The 24,312-nt window shown below is 33.2% G+C and overlaps 4 protein-coding genes across 4 annotated transcripts; 3 read left to right on the top strand and 1 right to left on the bottom strand.

Annotated features, from left to right (window-relative positions):
- LOC109363095 lies at positions 3,143 to 6,317 on the top strand. The gene is made up of 4 exons (XM_019609278.1): positions 3,143 to 3,234; positions 4,095 to 4,937; positions 5,043 to 5,201; positions 5,878 to 6,317. Exons 2-4 carry the CDS (start codon positions 4,101 to 4,103, stop codon positions 6,163 to 6,165), a joined length of 1,284 nt encoding a protein of 427 aa, XP_019464823.1. The 5' UTR covers positions 3,143 to 3,234; positions 4,095 to 4,100; the 3' UTR covers positions 6,166 to 6,317.
- On the bottom strand, positions 7,134 to 14,825 carry LOC109361837 (probable protein phosphatase 2C 58). The gene is made up of 10 exons (XM_019607372.1): positions 14,673 to 14,825; positions 13,221 to 13,250; positions 12,289 to 12,354; positions 11,835 to 11,882; positions 11,737 to 11,740; positions 10,470 to 10,708; positions 9,453 to 9,701; positions 9,097 to 9,370; positions 8,153 to 8,313; positions 7,134 to 7,452 (listed from the first exon to the last, which is right to left on the bottom strand). Exons 1-10 carry the CDS (start codon positions 14,823 to 14,825, stop codon positions 7,318 to 7,320), a joined length of 1,359 nt encoding a protein of 452 aa, XP_019462917.1. The 3' UTR covers positions 7,134 to 7,317.
- Positions 16,045 to 19,583, top strand: LOC109362560 (tubulin beta chain-like). Its single transcript, XM_019608416.1, has 3 exons — positions 16,045 to 16,514; positions 18,031 to 18,300; positions 18,721 to 19,583. The coding sequence occupies exons 1-3, from the start codon at positions 16,121 to 16,123 to the stop codon at positions 19,383 to 19,385; spliced, it is 1,329 nt and encodes a 442-aa protein (XP_019463961.1). The 5' UTR covers positions 16,045 to 16,120; the 3' UTR covers positions 19,386 to 19,583.
- Positions 21,144 to 23,542, top strand: LOC109362561 (oil body-associated protein 2A-like). The gene is made up of 4 exons (XM_019608417.1): positions 21,144 to 21,469; positions 22,200 to 22,282; positions 22,400 to 22,514; positions 23,126 to 23,542. The coding sequence occupies exons 1-4, from the start codon at positions 21,184 to 21,186 to the stop codon at positions 23,380 to 23,382; spliced, it is 741 nt and encodes a 246-aa protein (XP_019463962.1). The 5' UTR covers positions 21,144 to 21,183; the 3' UTR covers positions 23,383 to 23,542.

Genomic DNA, 24,312 nt, shown 5'->3' with positions numbered 1-24,312 from the left:
TGTTTTCCTTTGTAATTGGAGTTTAGATGTGGCAACAATTATTAATATTGCTTCTCCCATTTCTAAAAGTAGCGAAAACATTCTACAATGATTGTTGTTTCTTTTCTTTCACCCTTAATAACTAAAATAATTTAAACTAACATATATTTGTATATACAAAATTATATAGTCTTGATTTCCCTTTTGCACATATAGATACGAAAGAATAAGGCAAAATTAGTGAGAAGTTTAGAGTATAGTCTAAATAAAAAATATTATTATTATTTAAAAACTAAATTTTAACCGGACAAATTTAGAGTATAATTGTGTCTATAAAATTAGTGAGAATATTGTTTTAATTTAGGCTAAAAATATGCTAATACCATCATAGATCAGGAATCAACTCCCAAGCTTATAACTTTAGTCTAATGGTCATGCTTTCCAATATTGAGCATAATGAGAGTTGGCCATATTTTGTTTGGATAAATGTAATGACAACTCTATTCATGCACAGAGTAAGCAGGCGATAAAAAGTACTCTAACTCATTATAAGAAATGTTTATATTAAATATAGAGTAAATTACACTGATACCCCCTGAGCTTTAGTGAAATTGTACAAATCACCCCTTCATTTTTTACACATACAAAAACATACAAATAAACCCCTGATTTTTTATATACATTACACTGACTATCTCTGCATGATAAATAAGTGTGGTATTTTAAACGAAAAATGATGATAAGTGTAATTAAGTTAAACAAAATGTGATATATTTTAGAGATAAATTCAAATAGCATACAAGTCAATATATTTTCATTATTTTTGGTTTATTATAAGATACATCAATACATTCATTAAGTTGTAGATTTTTGAATTTGATATGTATACTACATAGATATTCCACACGTTTGAACACAAATTAAAGTTGTTACCCATTAATGTAGGGATGGGTATGAATGCTTTAAAATTATAGGCAGGAGACAAATAATCCCATGAGAGATAATCTTATACCAACAAAATATTGGTTTAGTTGTCTAAGACCCATTAGATCTCTAGGATGATAAAAATGTCAAATTTTTTATTCTTGAAAGTAGCACTTAGTTTATTCATCTCTTCTTGAGAAACAAGGGGGCTATTTCTTTGTAAAATTGTATCAAATTTCATATGTGGCAATTCCGCAAAGATCTCTTCATTAGTTGGGTAACCTCCAACTTTAAAATGAATTAATTCTTTATTTATAAGGTGATAAATACCCTTAATAATACAAAAATAAGATATAATCTTATTTCCACTCAAATTGAGATCTTGCTAAAACAAAGTACCGACGGCTAACCAATAATACCACCATCCACTATCTTTCCTGGATTCTATGCATGGTAAAGAAAAAAGAAATAACAATATTCCCCTTAAACAAGAATGTTTGATTTCTAAGAATGATATTTGTTGAGAAAATCAATCACAAACCTCGAAAGAATGAATTAGTTACTTACCAAAAAAGTAATAAATACTTTTAGTAATACAAAATAACTGTAATTAAAGAGTGACGATGCAATAACAACAAATAATTCAAATGTCATCTTATTACTTTCTATACAATTTGTAATAATAAAACAAGAAAAAAAATCTAGTATACATTTTTTTCTCTTTTTACTGAAATAACTGTAGCGTACACTTTCCATATACTACTTAAATGTTTAATTTTTGAGCAGAATTTTAGTGGCCATTCTTTTAACACGTGAATAAAATTTTCAGGGTTTTCTTAACTGCTACGGTTCTACCTTCTACAGTTCTACCTATATGGGTGAGGATAAAAGCTAAAAAGACATTGGAAAATCAAATGCATTACACATTAAAGAATTAAATGTTTGGTTGTTCAAGGTATAAATATATTAAAAATATATGTTTAGTCACTAATGATCAATATACACATAATATGGTGTAAAACAAATTGATATTTCTATTCTGAAATATTAAGAGTGTACATTATAAAGATTTATATACATATAAATATAATACTATCACATATTTTTTATTTATATTATTTTTTTGAAGAGTTAATATAAATGAGAAATAATACAATAATATATAAAACTGATGTATAAATTATTTTATCAAATATTAAATGCATACAAAAACTGCTACCGGAGTATTTTTTGGTACTTTTTTTGTTGCTACCCAAGTACATGAGTGAAAATCATCTGTTTCTATTTGTGTCCTAATTAATGTACCAAACCAATTAAAATACATTATTAAATTGAATAAAAAAATTGTAAATAAATAATTATATTACTTTATGTACTTTGATTGGAAAGAAACAGACACAGTTTTACAGACACAGTTTTTTAGCACATGTAATCTGGGTTCCAAGTATATTGTGAGTATTGTCCCATCTAGAAAGATTTAAATGATTTATCAATCCAATTGCAAATTATGCCGTCATTCCATTACTATATTGAGTGTAAAATCTAGGTAAATATTTATACACATGCACACTATTATTCACACTTTATTTAGATTCAACAATAATTAAACATCAATGGTGGATGACTCAACGACAGTGTATAAATCTTATACATTGTCAGTGTCTACATCTTTTTCTCTAGTATATTTTGACTTTATATAGTTGTACTAAGACACTGCTGTTGTATGTTCCATGATCCATCACATGCCACCTGTCCAACCAATGTCCAAAGCAGTGAGCAAAAATGCAACCAATCCCAAGAAGAAGAAAAAATTCACTACTCCCTCAAAAAATTCCTAGCTCTATTTCATTTCAATAAAATTTTAAAATTTAAAATTTTCTTATATTAAGATATATTTTATTGCTTTAAATTTAATTTGACATGTATTTTATTTTTTTCTTTTTATAAGATATTTTAAAACAAAACTTCTAGAAGGAAGGGAAATAAAATACTTGTTAAATAACAAGTAAATTTAAAGGGATAAATTATCTTATAAGAAGATATTTATTTTCTAAAAATTAACATCTATTTTTCCATTACTCAAATTTATCACAATAGTATAAAGTCTAGAAGAACTTATCTGCATTCTCCCACATGGTTGGCGTAATATTATAAGGCTCTAAAGATCCTCCTAACGACTAAATGAGCAATAGTTTGATTAATGGGAGGGGTCCTAATCCCTTTATAACATTAAACCTAACTATCTATAAATAAATCTTAGTTTGTACTAAGTTAATGTAGCTGTGTCATATTTTCTCTATCGTGAAAACGTGACCATCCATTAGCCATAAGGTATCCATTGAAGCCATTCTATTCTATCTTCAACAACCAATTTTCATTATTTCCTGCTTATTCTTAATCATCATAATCATCATCTTGCATAATTCTAATTAACATGAACATTTTTACCCAATAACATTCTTTGTCTATTGGTTATTCATATTTTTTTCCCTCTAGTTACAATTATATTTATGGCTGTTTAAGATGATGTTCCAAATCTTAATTGTGTTGAAAGTTTTATTTTTATTTTCATTTGGTGTTCATATAAACTCTCACCATATGTATTTTGACCTTTATATGCATTACACACTTAACATAGGTACATTAATTTATTTATTTGATTTTTTATGCCTTGAGTTTTTTTTTTTTTAAATTGCCTCATGTTTATATCATACTTTGATAATTGTTAATACATTCAGTGTATCTGCTGCATGTGCCTATTTTGATATTGTTGCAGAAACTTTGTTAGTGGATTATTAATTGGCACTTGATTTTCCACAACTATAACAATTCCCTTTTGATCATGTCAAATTGCAGAATCATCATGTAGAGTTTCTCTGTACATTTTATGAACATAATTCATTGTTCACAATATTTTTTTGTACTAACAATGGTATCCCTCATTTTTTGGTATCTTTCGGTAAGGAACTAATCCCTTTCGGGGTATGTGGCTGCCCTCCTCAACAAGTGTCGCTATCAGGAATCAAACCCTTGATCTTTTAGTCATTCTGGGATCTAGCAGGGCGTTACCCTATTAGACCAACTCTTTGTTGGTCATTTTTCACAATATGAATCTGTTTCTTTATAAATACTAGTTCTTTAGTCATTAAGATTTTGCTGACATACCCACATTTTCTTTATAAAACATGCAGATCAAGATGCGTTTTGAGTTTCAAGCTTTGTTATTTTCATTGGCACTACTAGTTCTAGTGTTAGCCACACCATGCTTAGGTTCTTTTGGTAAAAGTGAAAATAATGTAAAATCAGCTGTTTTTCTATCCCCTAAGATGGAACTTGGACCTGGGTCAGTTTCAAATAAAATCTACTTTGATTTTGATTTTCCAAAAGGCCACATTGCAATAAAGAGTTTTGATGCTGAAGTAGTTGATGAAGCTGGGAATTCAGTACCTCTTCATGAAACTTATCTCCACCATTGGGTTGTTTTGAAATATCATAAGCTTAAAAATGTGACACACAAAAGGGCTGGTGAAAAATCAGGGTATGCTGTAAGGAACCATGGCCTATGCCAAGGAGAAGTTCTTGGACAAACTTTCGGCCTTGGTTCTGAAACAAGAGGAACATCTACACATGTTCCAGACCCTTTTGGAATAGAATCAGGTAATCCTGAAGATATTCCAGAGGGTTATGAAGAAAAATGGATGGCTAATATTCATGCCATCGACACACGTGGTGTCGAAGATAAGAAGGGTTGCACTGAGTGTAGGTGCAGCCTTTATAATACCACAAAGGATGAAAGTGGTAAACCTTTGAGTCCAGATTATATAGGAGGTTTACTTTGTTGCTCTGATTCAGCACAATGCAAGGTAAAGGAAGGGTTTAAGGGCACAAAGAGAAGCGTCTACCTAAAATACACAGTTAAATGGATAGACTGGGATAATTTTGTAGTGCCTGTTAAGATTTATATATTTGATGTGACTGATACTGTGAAGAAATCAGATAACTCAAAAGGAACAAACCCAGTTCATCATTGCAAGGTATGTAAATTTATCAATGTAGATTGTCTCAGTTTCAACTTAACTTGAATACTAGCTAGTTACCTTGTTGTGTATAAGTGAGAAACAAAAATTTCTTTGTTACAGGTTGAGTATCAAGTTGATCCTTGCAGCACTGGTCATAAGGATAGAAATGGTTGTGTTCATGTGAATAAGGCAAACATTCCTCTGCAAAATGGTGGGTATGTTGTGTATGGTGTTGCTCATCAGCACTCAGGTGGAATTGGTTCAGCTCTATATGGACAGGTACTGTTTAACAGTTATAAATCATCCTCAAATATTGGGATATTACAGTTATATGAAATCACTTTAGTATTTTTTTTCATCTTGGAACATGGGGTATGCCCTTAACTGATGATGATGGACAACTAATTTTACTCAATGAATTTAGCTTTCACCTTCTTTCAGAAAAATATTTGGATATAACTTTCTACTGTAGTAAGTCTCATGTCTTGATATAAACATGGCCAAGGGTAGTGAATAACAATTTGCCCTTTATATTTACAAGTAATAGCAAATTTGGAACCTCTAGTCTTATTAGGTTTCTAGTTTCTGATCACAAGTATTTCAAGGGTAGTCCAATATATGAGGTTCCTACTTAGGGGGTCTAGGGAGGGTAGATGTACGTATCCTTGTCCGCCACATGCAGGGAGGTTGTTTCCAAGATTTGAACCTGTGTCATTAAGCAACAACCTTATTATTGCACTAAGCAACAACTTTACCATTTCAAGTAACAAAAAAAATCATGACCTGGTAGGCATGGGCATGGGAGGCTATGTTTTGTTGGGTTTTAAAGCTCACATTTTATGACATTAGCAATGCTTCTTTTGCTTTTGATTAATTATACTCCTTACACCCATATTATTGTAACATACTAAATATTGGGCTGTAAGTATCTGAAGTTTGTGCATGATGGTTGCAGGATGGAAGGGCTATATGTTCTTCAGTACCAACCTATGGAAATGGAACAAAAGCAGGAAATGAAGCAGACTACATTGTAGGAATGTCCACATGTTATCCTAAACCAGGTTCTGTAAAGATAGCTGATGGTGAAACTCTAACTCTAGTGTCCAACTACAGTAGCAACAAACAGCACACTGGAGTGATGGGGCTTTTCTACATATTGGTGGCAGAACAGTTGCCACAACAGAACTTCAGAAATTCATTTCTTTCTTCAGTGGTTCCTTATATAAGAACTATATTTTATTGATTGTCAATGGCAAATTAATAATGTGTGAGAAGTAGAGTGTCATGTCTGGTGTGTAAACAATATATGAGAAATGATGAATTGTCATCTAGATATTATCAGAAGAAATAAGAATGTAATTGAAAAAATTCATATATTGACAATACACTTTTGTTCGACTAAAATGTCTATTTATATTTGCTGCAAATACTTAGATCAATGCTTTATCAATAAACATAATTTATGATAGAACATTATAGCGTTGTATGATACATCTAGCTAATCTAACCTAGTAGGATAAAAATTTGGTTGTTGTTGTATTTTTACTGCAAAGACACCATGCATCCATAGACCATTTGTTAAGGTAGAGTTTCAAAAAGATAGGATTAACATGGTACTAGATTTGGCTGATAGACTAGATTTGTTTCAAAGCCATGCTGACAACTACATTGTACACTGTCCGAGTTCCACTTAGTGATAGTGATACCCTATTCTATGTACTTCATCAAAATTTTATATTAAACGAATGTCTGCACTTGATACTAACTTGAGCATTCTGAGCATCCTGCAAGTTTTTCTGTAACAATGTAGGGACAAGCAGAAGCAGCAAGGTTCCAAAATGAGAGGATACAACATTTGATTGTTCCTAGGTCATAGTCTATGGTAAGTCAATAACAACTTCCTTGGGAAGAAAGAATAATTGAGCTTCTGAAGCATTAGTACCTAAGCAGTTGCCATTTTCAAGTCATGTCACAATTTATTATAATGAAAACTTGGTTTTTAATAAACCCAAATAACATGTGATATAATGGATTTCTACTACAATAATAGCCTAATTTTTCAGTTAAATCTTCACACAACAAAAGATGAGGGTTGCACAAGGAATCAAATTTGAACTTTTGATCAATTCTTGAATGTAAACCCAATAAAAGAGGTCTGATTTGTGATGAGTTTGACAAAATGTAAGAAACGTTGTGTTAGATCAATTGGCATGGTGGAAAGGGGAAGGTTGGATACATAAGAGAAGTCCAATGTATTAGATAAAACAGTACATGATCCTCAAACAAATTTGAAAGTGATAGTTCCTTGAGTTAAAGAAACTTACTTAAAACAATATACAGGAAGAAACAAAGACAAATATGCATAAATAAAATGCAGGATGTAGGAGCACATGAGCTAGAACATAACAACTATGCATGAAATATCGTCATAGCTTCCCATAGATTTGGCTTCTTTAACCAACTTTTTAGATGCTTTATAAGCATCATCAACATCCTTTATACAGTCACAAGCTTCCTGATTTGTCATCACCTGCAATAGAGGAGTCAACACCCTGTCTCATGTAAAGAAAGCAACAAGGAATAGAGAGAGAGAGAGAGAGAGATTTGTAACTGAAAAGCTGTTTTTGTGATATAACTATATAGGTTTACACTAGTGTACTGCATTGTACTTTAGTGTACTGAACTAATTCACAGTACAATTGTACTGCACAGATTGACAGGTACATTTGTACTGCAAGGGAGAGCAGTGCAAGGGAGAGCAGTTAGGCTTTCCTTTTTCCATCATTCCTCTAAAACTCAACTTAAAAATATATCATAAGAACTTTATAATTATCTGATAAGTATATTTCATGGCTATTAAGCTTTTGATATTCTCTTTCTTACCCTCCAAATTGACAGATCTTAAAGCTACTCTAATCTTTGATCACGTATTCCTTAGACATAATTGTAAGACCAACCTTCAAACCAAGAGTGTAAGGTAAGTTCTCTCTAAGGGGTAGACTCCAATGTTTGAACCCCTAAAGTTTATTTGATATTAAAGTATACTTTCACTGACAGATGATCACTCTTCGGGTTTTAGGCTTCTAGCTTTGCGTCACTCATGACATATCCTTCTTTAAAAATTAATATTTGTGAAACTTGTTTGGTAGGAATAGAGGTATTTATGCATGGTTTACTTCAGCTAAGTTGTTCTAGTCAATAATTATATGATTCATGTAACATTTTCATACCTTCCACAAACCATCACTTGCCAGAATGATGAACTCAGTGTCCTCTTCAATCTTTTGAATAGTTACATCTGGTTCTGCTGTAATGTGGTCCTTCAGTCTTCCATCTCCAAATGCTCGTGTCATTGATAATACACCATCCACTCTTGGAACGTTCCCTAATCCTATCATATAAGTTTTTAACAATTCAGTTGAGTGGAAGACTGGAAGTAAAAAGCGGGTAACCTCGGCCCAACAATAAGATTGTTTGTCTTGTGAACTAAAGGTCATGAGTTCAAATCTTCAAAACAACCTCTTTACTTGGGAAAGTAAAACTACCATACATCTACTCTCTCCGAACTCCACTAAATGAGAGCCTCATGCATTAGGCTACCTATTTTTTATAGTTCATCATGCAGTGGACTTGAATTTCCAAGTCCACAAATGCAAAGAAAAAACATGACCAAATGGAAAAAGAAAAAATATTGCATGAAATTTGGTTAGTGAAAAAAAAGGTTATACACAAATGAAACATAATTTTGTCATATTGTTTGCTTCCAAAGAGAACAATAAAGCAATTATTGTTTTGGTATGTTCTTCTGTGTAGACACCATATATTAAATATGGTGATTAGCATGACTTGGTAAAAAGACACTCCTACTACAAGTGCTGCAAATATATCAGTCATACAGTTACATGTTTCTAAGCATAAGAATTAGTGTTCTTTTACAACTAATCTGTGTTGACAGTGCAAGACAGACATACACTATTGGCCTCAATATCAAAGAATTAGTGTTAACTTAGTTTCTAGTAGAGAAATAGGTGTTACCTTTTAAAAGCAGGTATCATAAAATCATACTAATCATACTATCTTTATTCACAAGATATAAAGAACTAAGATACTATCATGGAAGTGCTAATAATGAGGTTTAATAAAGCAGATGTTGATGGATTTATATCATCTTTACCAGGCATTGTAACCACAAAACCTCCCCTGCTCTCAACAAGATCTCTCTCCTTCTCTGGTTCATGATCAACAGTAAGTGGTTTGGCAACACCATTTTTGCATGCTATTGCTCGAGAATCGCCGACATTGGCTACCACTAGCTTTACACCATTGATTAGTATTGCTGCAACAGCTGTTGATCCTCCACGCGAATCAGCTATATTTTCTAAAATCTCATCATCTGTAGCTTTACATGCTCTTTTAATAGCATGCACAGGATTTTCCCAGAAATCAGGCTATCCATGCATGATAAAGAAATCAAATATTATGAGACAAAACAATGTTAAAACTGAAACATACATTCACTGAAGGATTTACCTCACTCAGTATATTTTCAAATAGATGGCTTTGCAAGTACTTTGCAACATCACGGCCTGAATGTCCATCAAATATTGCATACAAACCCAGATCATAACCATTGAGATTCCTGTGTTGAGCAAAAATATAGTCTTCCATCCCATGGTCCATCTTGCCTCTGACCAAGTGGCATCCATGGCTGAATTGTCTAGTAGAAGGCTCATGCTTATCATCTGCATCTTTTGTGAGTATACCTTTGTAAAGTTCCTCCTATAAGAAGAGTTCAAAGCATTGTCCTCGGAAGTACTATTTAAACCTTTAAGGGTCTGTTTGCAAATTGGGTTTTGGAAGGGAATGAATGGAAGGGGAAGGCTTCAGACTTGAGAGCCATGAAATACACTGGTGAACTAGCTCTAAAGTCTTCCCTTTCTTTTTCTTCCTTTCCAAAACTTAACTCGCAAACAGACCCTACAGTTTCCTTTGTAACTTTTAGAATCCAATGATAACTTTTAGAAACCAGAATCAGATATGGGTATTCGGATTCTGATATGGGTATTCGGTACTGCATGGCACACAGAATCAAGATTGGATTGAGCTTTGAGTTCCATTCCAATTATTTTGTGTGGCACATACATCAGAATTGGAATTCAAATTCTGAGTCCAATTCAGTGGAATAGATGGAAATATATATTTTCTCACTAACTGAAGTGATTTTACATTGATCAAACGATGTCATGGTATTGCAGCATAAACCAAGTCTTCAGAAAGACTTGTAGCTAGAAATTTCCACATAAGCACATGAGGATAAATAAATAGCTTGCTCATGTAACTCATAGCTACCAGAAGCTAGAAGGGCATGATAGGTTAAAAATCAAGGAAAAGTAGAAAATGGGTGTGATTCAGGGTTGTGGGACATGCTGATTACTGAACAATTGAAAGGTTCCTTGTTAAACCTTGACACATAAGAACATACATAAATAAAGTAGCAAATTGTACATAACAATACAAGATTCCCAGGGAGAAAAAAATCATGGATACCTCTGTAGCAGTTGGATCTTCATCTCCTAATAAGTACTCTCCTTCTTCTTGATCATCATCCACTGCATCATTATCTGCTGTTTTTTCTTCATCATTGTTGTCACCAACATTGTTGTTATCTTCATCCTCACTATATTTTTCTCCTCTGGTAAAATCATCTTTTGGCTGCTCCCAAATGCAAGTCAGGAATTTGCTAGCTAAGATAAAGGGTGAAGTGCAGTAGTGCACTACCAAATAAACTAATCAAACTGAATAAATAGCTTGGGGTCTCGTTCCTAGTTGAGTTTGAGATGGAAATGAATGGAAAGAGAAGGCTTCAGAGCCATCTAATAAGTATATTTCATAACTCTTAAGTCTTCATTTTTTCCTCCAAAACCTAACTCACAAACAAACTCTTAAGCATATCTGCATCCCTGAGACTCTTAAGACTTTGCAGTTTTGCACATCAGAATTCTACCCACTAAGACTCAACTCAAGACTCCTACAACTGCATTCTACATCTCATTGCTCACACTCTTGTATTATTAAATAAAATATTGTATGCAGTTTTAAAAAAAATGCTTCGAAATATAAACTACTGACATGTGGCAAGGAGAGTGGGTAAATTGTTTTGGTAGGTGGCACTAGAGTGTTAATTAAGCAATGAAAATGAGTGAGGGAGTCAAGACTCATAACCACGCTAAAACTATACTCTAAATTTTCTAAGACTAGGGATTTAGATGCCCTAAGATACACCTACAAATGGGCTTCTACATGATTCATCATTTCAGCCTATGAAAAAGTTTTGCTTTGGCTGATTAAGATCAATCAAACAGGTTATGTGCAGGTATGAAACAAGTACATGTGCTTATAAAAAAGGTGACAAGTACAGGTGATAAACTATGGGATCATATTACTGTAGTAGAAACTTTTGAAAGAATGATGCAAATGAGGCTACAAATAAAATGATGCAAGACAATTCTAAAAGTAAATTGACTACTGCAACCTGAATGCCCATATTAGAAAATTCTAAATCAGACCTCCACGTGAACTCAACTGAGTACTTATGTAGTTCCATACCAATAGTGACTCAAATTGTGGACCACATCGATGGCACACCATTGTAGTTGTGGTGGCTACTGCAATCGTATCACACCACAATAATCACACAGCAATTGCATTGTGATATGGAATCACAATGCAACAGCACCTGGCCACATTTGGGCCGAATCACAGTAGATGTGATTGCAATAGTAATTTAAAACAGCTCATACATACCATGTAATACAATACTATGTTCCAATATACACACACAAAACTAACAGTATCAAACTTTCATTATACTGTGATGATAATGCATTGAAAAAGAAGGAAAGAGAAAATAACCTCTCTTTCAAGAGAGTCCACATAGCCTCCAATCCTTGTTCTCTTATTCTAATTTAAAGGGGAAATAAATTAAATCATTAATCAATATGAACTTTATGATATCAATAGAAAGAGGACAGAACTTAAAAAAAACATATGCTCTACTTTTCTCCTCACTATGCTAATTTACTGCTAGACTTCACTGAGTTTTAGGATAGTGATATTAATATATTCAATTTCTTAATAACTCTGTACCAAGCAGTAATATAAAACATTCTAGAAAAATAGAACTGAAGCACTCTGGATCAAGAGTCCTACTAAAACACCAATAAGTTGTTTTTTATTTATTTAAATAAGAGAAAATGAATTATTATCCTATAACCTAACAATCATTCCTTTTTAATTTTTAAAAATATTTTTTTATATTCTCTATCATAACAAAGGGACACAAAGAAACTGGATTTCATACATTTACCTTCAATGCATCAGAAATTCCATCATTTTTCAAGGTTGACTTTCTTTTCTGCAAGTGAAGATGAGCCTGCTCTAGACATAACAAAATTATATTTGAAGTAAGATAAGATGTAAGCACCAACCTCATTATTTTTAGAACTATCATGATGCTGTACAAAGTCATCTATTCATATGAATTTGTTTTGATTTTTTTTGGGTACTACAAAGGGTATCTCTTCACCTTATGGTAAGGAACTAATCCTTTCTTGGTTCGTGACTACCCCTCCCAATAAGTGTCGCTCCCAGGAATCGAACCCTCGACTTTTTTGTCATCTCGTAGATTTAGTGGGGCCTTACGCAACTAGACTAAGGCTTTTTGTTGGTTTTGATTCAACTAACTAGTGCTTATTTCCATTACCTTCTGTTTCATCTACATGATCAAGAGTCCAGATAAGGGTTAATAAGCTTCTACTTTAGCTTGAATACATTTTGTTTTGCTATTAAATTACAACTACAGCAGCTCTAAATTTTGTTTTGGAGAATCTAAAATTGAAACCATGCAAGATTATCAAGATTTATGACCATCCAATATTGAAACAAATTGAAGCTTAATGCATACTAATATATTTGTGACTGAACAAGCGTTAATACCTCTTTCAAAAGGCCTTTGTTTACTAAAGGAGTTTAAAATCTATGCACAGTAACGCTGTCAGCACATTAACCACCATTAATTTGTATTAATGATGATGTCTAAATAAGTTAGACCTACGGAGGCTAAAAATAACTAGTTGTCAGACTAATATTCCTATTATTAGTCATAACAATGTTTCAAACCTTATAGATAAAATATATCATCTACATTCACTTAATGCATGATAACAGATACATATATTTCTCATTCACCAGCAAAGTTTAATAAACAACAAGCCTATGCAAAAAAAACAGCTTATGTACCTTCATCATATTTGTTTGATGAGTTCTAAACTTATTTATCAATTGATGATAAGCAGGGAGTTAAGACTTTAGAAAGTAAATGAAATTAAGTGTAAGAGAAAATGATGGTGCAAATGTTATGAGAAGTATATAGTATATATAATATGTGCTATGTGTAAACGTAGTGTGTATCAGAAATTAAGAAATGGAACTTGGAAAAGGAAGGACACGTGGTTATAAGATATATAGGGTAGTGTCCCACACCGCTAGGACTTCATTTTGAAAACCTTACAAGTGGTAACCATTTGATACGTGCACTACTATTGTTAATGTTAAGCAGTTAAAGGTCAGTAACCACATTATTTTATCTCCAATAAATTCTTTTCAAATTTTGTACAAAATATGCCACTAGTTTAGTACTCAAAATTGCTTATAAAAGTAAAGCAATTTGATTTTAAAATGGAGTTGTGATATGTAGTCTTTGTCAAAATTGTTTATTCAGGTGGCAAAGTTGTTTCTATCCAATTTGTTCCTATATGCTCAAATGTGAGATATTTGGTTAAGAAATGTTGAATAATGTGTTTGGGAAGTCAAGGTGGATAATTAATATTGATGGTTTCTCCATGGCCATAAATATTTACTAGTTTTTATGTTTGATGGCAGGTAAATTGCCCTTTGATTGGTTTAATCTAGGACTGGAAAAGAAGGTTACATGATAGAACAGAACAAGACTAAAACAATAATATATTAGATTAGGAAAATTTTTATTCTAACCATTGTTTTACCACCTGAATGCTTGACCATTTTTTGAGAAGCAGAATGTAAGGAATCTGCTTCCTTTAACAGATTAATTCATTGCTTTTGTGTCCTTTTTCTTCTAGTGTTTGGAAGGGGTGCTATAATTGGCTTGGAGTTGTGTCATTTGTGTGCTTTACCTCTTGTTTATGTTAACCACTTTGTGCATCACTCTTCTATTATGAAGAAAAGAAAGTTATGCAGTTTGTGGAGAATTTTATGGTTTGTGGTAGTGTGATACCCTTGTGGTTATTGAGGAATGAGGGTATTAGTCCTGTGGAGAATTTTATGGTTAGTGAGGTTAGAAATGGTGGAAGGAATGGACCCCAAAAGATAATGAATAAGTACATGTCATACTAAATCATGCCTCAAAAAAAGATATGTTGTCCCAAACTACGTCCCCAACTATGACATGTTTTCATTGGTGCAAGGCAAAATTTGGGATATGGTTTGGGACAACAGATCCTTGTTTAAAGACGGTTCCTAGATTTTAATAAGATCCTCAAGTGGGTCACTTTGCCAACTTCAGGTGGAATGGTTCCTTCAATGAGATTACTGCTCCAACCCAAGATCTCTACCATTGTCTAATTGGAAGAAGATTTTGGAATAAAACCTCCAAAGCTATTATTCCAAGGTATAGTACAAGTACCAAAGTGACAATAAACCACCTATCCAAACTGGAACATTTCCACTAAGTTCATTGTAGCTCAGGTTGAGTAACTTCAATCTATGCAGTTTTATTAGTCCTTCTGGCAACTCACCATGGAATTTGTTTTCAATAAGCAAGGTGAGGTTTCCCAAATGATAAGGTACAATACCATTAAGACCCATGTTTGTAACTTCAAAGGTTCAAAGTACTCAAGGTGAGGATCCTGAATGATTGAAGATTTGAGAGCAAGAAGTGCATATTTATCTTTGGTTGAAAACATGAAAACCAAGAGGTAGCAAAGTAGTCTTTCCATGTTTTAAGTTTGGAAAAGGATGGATCTTAGAACTAGGCACAACAAGAGTAGTATGTTTTATGTAACCCGGTTTGACTTAAGTAGATGATTTTGGCATGTACAATTTCTATCATTAGGAGGTACAAGAATTGGTGTGAGAAGGTATAGGCAAGTTCAAGGAAAGTGAATAGCCTTAGTCAATCTCAAATTCAAGATTAAGCTGTCTTCTTAAAGATTTGATCTCCAATGGTTAGCTAACATGATGTTTGATAAGGCAACTTTTTGTTTGTCATGTCATCATTCATTAACATACCACTCTTACTTAACTCAACACTCCAATATCATATGCTAATTTAAGAAGGTACTCACATACTCACCACCTAACATGTATTCTCTTATATTTCAATAGAGAGCATCGTTGTTTGTCTTTGTATTTAGAGTAGTTACAAGAATAAGTAGAACAAGGAGAAACAATAACTCTCCTTGCTCTCTCTCTTAGTGTTATTTGTGGTGTTATTGTTTCTTATTTGGGAGTTGTAATAAATTATAAAATAATATTTGTGACCCAAATAAGAATGAAAATATTGTTCTCCATTGTATAGAGATATTTTAAGAACATATCAGATGAAAAATAATAATTTCATTCTTATATGCATTTCATATATTATTTTATAATTTATTATTACTTCCATAAAATAAGAAGAACAACAAGAAGAACAAATACTTTTTTTTCCCAAAAATGACAAATATCATTTTTATTCTTATTTGGGTAAAAAAACAGTAGTCTAAGGAAAGGTAAAAAGAAATAAAACACCACTCTCTCCTAACCCAATTTTTAAAAAAAAAACTAATAGATAGATTCATGAATGAAATATGATAGTCCTAAGTCCTAACCTTTTTCTTGTTCTTTTTTAGGCAAAAAAACAGTTCCATAATTTTAGAAGAATAGCAAGAAAAAAGGGAACAATAAACCCAATAATAGCTAAATCAAGTATCCCGACAGCACCCCAAACTCAAACTCAAAACAAATTTTGAAAACAAAAAATAAACAACAATAGTTGTCCCTCCCAAATATAACACCTCAAACCACACCTTTATATTCTCCTTCTCTCACCCCAAAAGAAAAAAACCTCTCAACACATTTTTCTCTCTCCCTTTCCCATTCCCTCTCACTTTCCTCCGAAAATGAGAGAAATTCTTCACATCCAAGGTGGCCAATGCGGTAACCAAATCGGCGCTAAGTTCTGGGAAGTAATCTGCAACGAACACGGCATCGATCACACCGGAAAATATAACGGCGATTCTGAGCTTCAGCTCGAGAGAATCAATGTCTATTATAATGAGGCAAGTGGTGGAAGGTATGTTCCGCGCGCTGTTCTTATGGATCTTGAACCTGGAACTATGGATTCGCTTAGATCCGGTCCGTTCGGGCAGATATTCCGGCCTGATAACTTCGTGTTCGGGCAGTCCGGTGCTGGGAATAATTGGGCGAAGGGACATTATACTGAGGGAGCTGAGCTCATTGATTCTGTCTTGGATGTTGTGAGGAAAGAGGCTGAGAATTGTGATTGCTTGCAAGGTTTCAATCATTTCTCAAATTCTCACTTTCTTTATATGTTAGAATTCGATTTATTGCGTTTTAGCATTTATTTTTATGTTATTGAAGAGGAAATTGTTGTTTGTGATAACTTTTTCGTGTAATTTGAGTTTCGGCGTAACTGTAAGTTGTTTGCCTTGTTAGCTAGATGTCATGTTTTTAAATCATGGAGATAGACTGTGGGTGGGAGCCTCGTGCCCTGAGTCTTGTTTTAGTGTAGGAAAGGATTCCTATAACTTAGATGAATATGTTAATGAAAATAGTTTCTAATAAGATTATAAGAACTAATATGTTCCGAGAATATGTGCTAACAAAGGACTAATATGGCTTGCAATTTAGATTTTTAGAAACCAAATTAGGATTTTCATTTCTAATTTTGGATGAGAGGGTAGATCAAATGGAAAGTCCAATTTCTAGAGGAAGAAAGAGACCTAGAAAGCACAGTAGAACTGATTAAGAAAAACATAGAGATCAATACTTTATCAATGAACATGATTTATGATAGAGCATTATGGTGTCGTTCGATCCATATTATCGACCCCACCTAGTGAGATAAAGGCTTGTGTGTATGCGTATGTATGTGTTGGAGAAATAATAGAAATGGTAGGATTCTGAATTTCTGAACAGATATTGTCTTCTTATGTTGCTAAAATTGGAAATCATACATTTTGGGCTTTTTCTTTCTTCCCCTCACCTTGCCATAGACTTGACATAAATGTTCATTGCATTCCTTGGTCAAAGTGTCTGGTGAAGTTTCCATTTGGAACACCAGAAACATAATTTCGGTACCCATAGCCAACCTTTGTTGCTTATTTTCTATTGAGTGATTTTCGAGAAGATTATTCGTTGGTCTAGTTGGATGTTTTGGATATTGTGATTACTGTAAAGCTTCTTATAAAGAATGGTGAATTGGGTTTTGGAACCGTACCATGTTCGTTTATGACATTTATTTTGTTTAACATAACAATATGATGAACACCTATGAATTTGAAAGATATTTATCTTTCCTTCTGAAATATTTCTTATATAGCCCCGGTTCTTAGGAATCCTTTGTATCATTCTACTAGCATGATTTACTTGATAAGCTGCACATGTTATTCAGCTTCTTTGCAATTTAGTGTATGTTGTTATATTATATGGAAATTAGGAAACAAAAGCATGTTGTAGTACCTTATACAAATTGTATATGTATATATATTCTCTCATATATTTTTAATGTGCTTATATTCATGCTACGCTGTTAATCTGTAATATGGTTGTTGTCATCGTCTATGAAAGTGACTCCCAGAAAGTGGCTCTTACTATGGCTTCACTGGAGTTCCTATGTTATGTCACATTTTTCTTTATTCACACAGGTTGTTGTTTGGAATGGCATTTGTTGTTAACTTAACAATTTAGACTTATTACATATTCTCCAAGATTTTCACCCCTTTGACTTGTTGGCTTCTGTTGCTGCTAACTAATTGACATTTATTTTGAACATTAAATATATTAATAGGATTTCAAGTCTGTCACTCTTTGGGGGGTGGCACTGGCTCAGGCATGGGAACACTTCTCATCTCAAAGATTAGGGAAGAGTATCCAGATCGTATGATGTTAACATTTTCCGTCTTTCCCTCCCCTAAGGTGTCCGACACAGTTGTAGAGCCATACAATGCCACACTTTCTGTCCATCAGCTTGTTGAAAATGCTGATGAATGCATGGTCTTGGACAATGAAGCTCTATATGATATCTGCTTCCGTACTTTGAAGCTTGCTACACCAACTTGTAAGTTTCTGATTTCTGTGTTTGAATTTCAGCCACTTAGCACAACTTATGATTATCATTGTTCTTGTATTATGTTGTTATTGCTTCTGCTACTGTTGGTGGTGTAGTTAGTTGCTAGAGATAAACTGTTAATGGTCACTGTTAAGTATTTAGTAATGATTATTATAATCATGTCACCGAACTTTTAATTCACAATTTAAATTAGGATTAAATATCATTATGTTGGTACAAAGATTCAAGTAGGTTTAGGTCTTGTGTCTCACTCATAGCATGTGGTTAATGCTGTTGAGCTTCTGCTGTTCTGCAATGATTTAGTTATTTTCCTTACCTCTAATTGGAGTCTATAATGTATTAGATTTTATTGTCATTTTAGTTGGAATTTCATTTTTTTCATTTATTATTATTATTATTATTTTGCAGTTGGTGACCTTAACCACCTCATTTCTGCTACCATGAGTGGAGTTACTTGTTGTCTACGTTTCCCCGGCCAGCTGAACTCTGATCTCCGAAAGCTTGCGGTCAATCTTATCCCATTCCCTCGTCTCCATTTCTTCATGGTTGGGTTTGCTCCCTTAACATCAAGAGGATCCCAGCAGTACCGCAACTTGACCGTGCCTGAATTGACACAGCAAATGTGGGATGCTAAGAACATGATGTGTGCTGCAGATCCACGCCACGGTCGTTATTTGACTGCTTCAGCAATGTTCCGTGGTAAGATGAGCACCAAGGAAGTTGATGAGCAGATGATCAATGTACAAAACAAGAACTCTTCTTACTTTGTTGAATGGATTCCTAACAATGTCAAGTCTAGCGTGTGCGATATCCCACCTAACGGCCTTAAGATGGCATCGACTTTCATCGGAAACTCAACATCAATTCAAGAAATGTTCAGGAGAGTCAGTGAGCAGTTCACAGCGATGTTCAGGCGCAAGGCTTTCTTGCATTGGTACACCGGTGAGGGAATGGACGAAATGGAGTTCACTGAAGCTGAGAGCAATATGAATGATCTGGTGGCTGAGTACCAGCAATACCAGGATGCTACTGTTGATGAGGAAGAGTATGAGGAAGAAGAAGAGGAGGCTTGAAGCTTCTTTGTGAGTTGTCAAATATTGTTTGAAATTGCATTGAGCGAGTTTAAATTGTGGAGCAGTAAAAAATACATTGACTTATGTATTGTTGTATGGGTTCAGAGTGTCAATGTATAAGCTTGGTTTTGTTGAGAATGCACGTATTTTCAAGTCATATAAATGTTTGACAAGTTAGATGATTATATGCATTGAATTGACACTGTCGATATTTGTTGATTTCTTTGAATTGAACAATAATTCATACATGTAAGCATTCTCATTTAAACGCTGGTTTAACAAGTTCAGTGTGAAGAATAACAAAGTTGGAGGTGATGGTAAACTCAGTATTCGCGCCTTCGCAATATTACAGTTTTTTTTACATAAAAATTTAAATATTACACTAGGAAAATAAAAATTAGAAACTTCCATTGGGATTTTTAACATATTAAGTAGTTTCTATTTAATTTAAAAAAACTTAAAGATACCGTGTGTTTGGCAACATAGCTAAAGAGGTTTATAACCAATATATTTATATATATCTTTTGACTGAAAATAAGTGAGTATGTTTGGTTAAAGCTTTAAAAAAATTACAGACTTACATGTCCTAGTCAATCAATTAATCATATTAAACAGTTTTAATTTAATAATATAGCTTTATTAGTCATAAGCTTTTGGACCCGAACTCTTCAGTTAGGTAATTTAGCCCTTTTTTAGATGAAGGGGCAAAAGCACAAGAAAAAATGGTAAAAATTAAGAAATTACACAAGAGAAATCATTGAACACTAGCCTAACGGTTGAAGAAAAATTCAGGTATCGGCGGGGAGAGTACATAAAAAAAAGTAAAATAAAAAATAATGTAACATTTTTATCTTGTGAATATAATGCCGATATTGAAAAAGTAAATACTTCAAATTTCTTGTTTTAAAAAACAAAAATATATTTTATTAGGCCGAGATCTTCTCCAATACCAGAGAGTCTATTACTGAACTTATGTTTTAACATATAACACATATAAAAAATTAAGTGTCCTAATTTTTTGAATAATTTTAAATTAAATAAACTTGAAATTTACAAAAAGAAATATAATAAATGTATAATTATACATTGGATTTTCTTGTTTTAAAACACTTATCTTTATGTAATCTTAATAGTAATTTTCTCACTACCATTCCATTTTAGTACGCTCCTCTCAAGTAATAAAGAGATAAATAACTTTTTATTGTATTTTAAAAGTAAATGTGTAATATTATTTTAAGTAAAAAGAATATAAATATTTGTTATTTTTTTTCTTTACTTTAAAACCTATCACTTTTCTCTCCATTAATAAAATGAGTATGGGGCACAATGGGATGAAAAACAAAAACAGCATGGTCTCTCCATTACTGGATTCTTTTCCACAAGCGCCTTAGGAGGTTCAGGTAGAAGGGTAGAACATGATAACCAAAATCCTCATTTGGATTGGAGAATCCGGCGATGGGTCGGGTTCCAATTCCTTCCGGTTCGTAAAGATTTTCACGGTGGTCGTTTTATTGACGAGTGTGAAGAAGCATACCGTTAGGATCATCATTTGATGGTGTCAACCTTTGCAACTCTCTTAACAAAACACAAGTAAACGTGTCGTTTCATAACCTCCAAGTGGCAAAAATGACAACACATCTTCACCGCTCTCACCCACATAAGCATCATTGCATGTCCACGTGGAACCAAACCCAAAACCCACGCCACGTGGTTCTCCTTTCTCAATCTTCTATATAACATAACACACCAAACCATACACATATTATTGACAACACTTATTATTCATCGAGAGTTTTAAATGGCTTCGAGCGATAAGTCACCGGATCCCACACCAGCTAAGGGTAATGATCCGACACCGCCCGGGGAGCCAATGACAATGGGACAGCACTTCATCGATAAAAGTGCGATGATGGTGCAGTCTCTAAAGCCGATAAAGCAGATATCTCAACACGTGTGCTCATTTGCTATCTATAGCCATGACATGTCTCGTCAGATTGAGACTCACCACTATTGCTCTCGCCTCAATCAGGAGTTTCTTCAGTGCGCTGTCTATGACTCTGATCAGAATAATGCTCGTCTTGTTGGTAAAGTTCACTCACTTCACTCTTGCTATTTATAATTTTTAGATTCTGGTTAATGCACTTGTTGCTGTTGTCATTATGTTTATTATAATTGTGAACATTTCAAGAAATTGCAGCTTCAATTACTATTACAATTTGAGGCAATATTCCGTGATTTTTGTTTTTGATCTCTAGTAATAGTGTGGTATGTGAAAGTGTTAGAAACACTTATTTAAGAGCAGGAATTGTGTGTGATAGTGATTACTAAAATTGCAATATATGATGACAATTCTAATAGTTATTTCAATACTATGACGTGAATTGTAATAGTTGTTGCAATACTAGAATGATTAGCTGAGATTCCTCTTAACTACTAGACTCTAGAACATAATAGGATTCTCTTAACTACTAGACTTTCCAGCATTAGAATATAACAATATTGGACTATGAGATGAAGAATGAGTCTTAAAGATTTTTAAATTTAATTTATTAAAGAAATTAAAATTTGAATCATTAAAAAAATGTTATGCCAAGGTAGTGGAGAGTAATATGATGGCAATTGTAATAGTGATTGAAGTCATGTAGTCTATTTGGTATGCATTGTTAATGTCCATTCATGCTTTGACAGAGTAATCTTATGATTTTGAATTGAGATTAGGTTGTGTTGTTTAAAATATTAAAAACATTGTACGTGTGAAAATATCACTAAATATTAGTATAAAACTTATTTAGTTTTTCTTCTTTTTTCTAAAAGGTGTGGAGTATATAGTCTCTGATGATATCTTTGAAACACTTCCTCCTGAGGAGCAGAAACTTTGGCACTCTCATGCATATGAGGTTTTTGAGCTACAACTTAGAGCTTCTACATTTGCTTGCATCATTATTTTTTCTCCTTATGAAATGATTTGTATTTTAGAAAAATGTTTTGGCCAACTCATTTGGATGATGGTGCAGATCAAATCTGGTTTGTTGGTGACTCCTAGAGTTCCGGAGATGATTGCAATGCCAGAGCTGGAAAACATTGCCAAAACTTATGGCAAATTCTGGTGTACTTGGCAGGTCGATAGAGGTATATACATTTGTTTATATTTTCATACAAACATGTATTTGCCTAATATTTCTTGTTATAATTGGTTGCACACGTCAAAAGTACCTTAAATTGTGTATTAACTTGACACAAATAATATTAGTTCTCCCATTTATTAATTTGGTCTTTCAAAAACTAAAATATTTGAATTCGTCCAAGACAAATATTGATCAATTTAGTCATTTATGAGTTTTTTATCATACTCTTAAGTGAGTCGCCCAGTTCACTTTTTGAAATATTCTAGTTTAACCGAGTTTAACATGGTCGGACCAAAATTTCTCTACTTCAAAGAAGTCAAACCTCTCATTTAATTAAAATTTTAAACCATAGTCATTTTCAAGTCCAGTTAATAATCAGACCGATTGGACAGCATGGTCTGGTCCAAATCTGACAGTATGTATAAAAAATACAATGTACCAGTGATTATAATCTAATGACTGATATTTATATATCCACTGGATACATGAATATTTTTTTAGAAGCATTTACATTGCACACATTTGTTATGGTAATCTTTTACCATGTGAAAATAGTGTATAGAATTTTGATTATGAAAACATATATAAACCCATTAGTGAAAATTGAAAATATAGGGGACAAGCTTCCTTTGGGTGCACCATCCCTAATGATGTCTCCACAAGCTGTGAGTCCTGGGTTAGTGAGACCAGACCTGGTTCATGAGAGGGATACCAAATACAACATATCCTCAGAGAGCATGAAAAGTTCAAGATTAGAAATTGAAGAACCAGAGATGATAAGTCCAATGGCAGATTATTGGAAACAACATGGACAAGGTTTTGCCATTGATTTTGTGGAAACTCAGATGAAAGTAAAGGCACCTTTTCCTTGAACGTATTTATGTTATATTGGTGAATAAACCAGAAATATATGCCGCTATAGATAGGTAAACAGGTTATAATTTATAACTTCAAAATTAGTGGCATGTTTTTCTGTAGTTTTAATTTTAACAAAAATAAATAAGTAAATACTGCTTTAATTTGTAACTGATATTTTAAAATTTGGTCATGGATGCAGTTATATATGAATACGTGATCAATGTTATAACAATTGTGTAGAATTCAAAGGAAAAAGTATTAGTGGACAAAACATACTTAGAAGGGGTTGAATAGATGTACCGGAACTCAAGTTTCGCTTTTCGGATTTTTGTATACTTGTTGAAAAATGCTTAGTTAATCGATTAAGCAATATTCATAATCGATTAAACACGGTAAAAACAGAATGCAGAAAATTTTGTTTAACAACTCAGAAATCAGGCAATCATATAACATATATTTTTACGCAAAATTAAACTAGTTATAGCACAGAACCAGTATACAAATTATCATGTTATATCATGTTATCCTGGTTCGTTTTTCGGTCTAGTACAAAACTACATTCAGGCCTCCCCTTATGATCTTGAGAGATTTTCTTCTTCACTATAGAATACAATATATAGTTACCTACATGCTTCCAATTACAAGACTCGAACACTTCTTTCTTGGAACCCAAAGAACTTCGTCACCCTTGGTTTGACCTTTCCTAAAATTGCCTCCCAAGAAAATATTTTTTATCGCGATTCGGCCCCAGCCAAAATATCGCTCTTTATCCAGAGACCTCCAAATCTTTGTAAAGAACACTTTACCTAACCGCAGCTAGGATTTTCATAATCCTTGAATTACAATGTTTTGAGTTATGAATGAGTACTTAATACTCGGATTTTACAATAAAGATCAAAGACTAAAACCTAAGCAAGAACTCAGAAGACTTCCTAGTCTAATAT

The sequence above is a fragment of the Lupinus angustifolius genome, chromosome LG12, assembly GCF_001865875.1.
Source record: "Lupinus angustifolius cultivar Tanjil chromosome LG12, LupAngTanjil_v1.0, whole genome shotgun sequence".
Taxonomy (NCBI): Eukaryota; Viridiplantae; Streptophyta; class Magnoliopsida; order Fabales; family Fabaceae; genus Lupinus; species Lupinus angustifolius.
The sequence above is the reverse complement of the archived record's forward strand: the minus strand, read 5'-3'. Positions and strand labels throughout refer to the sequence as shown.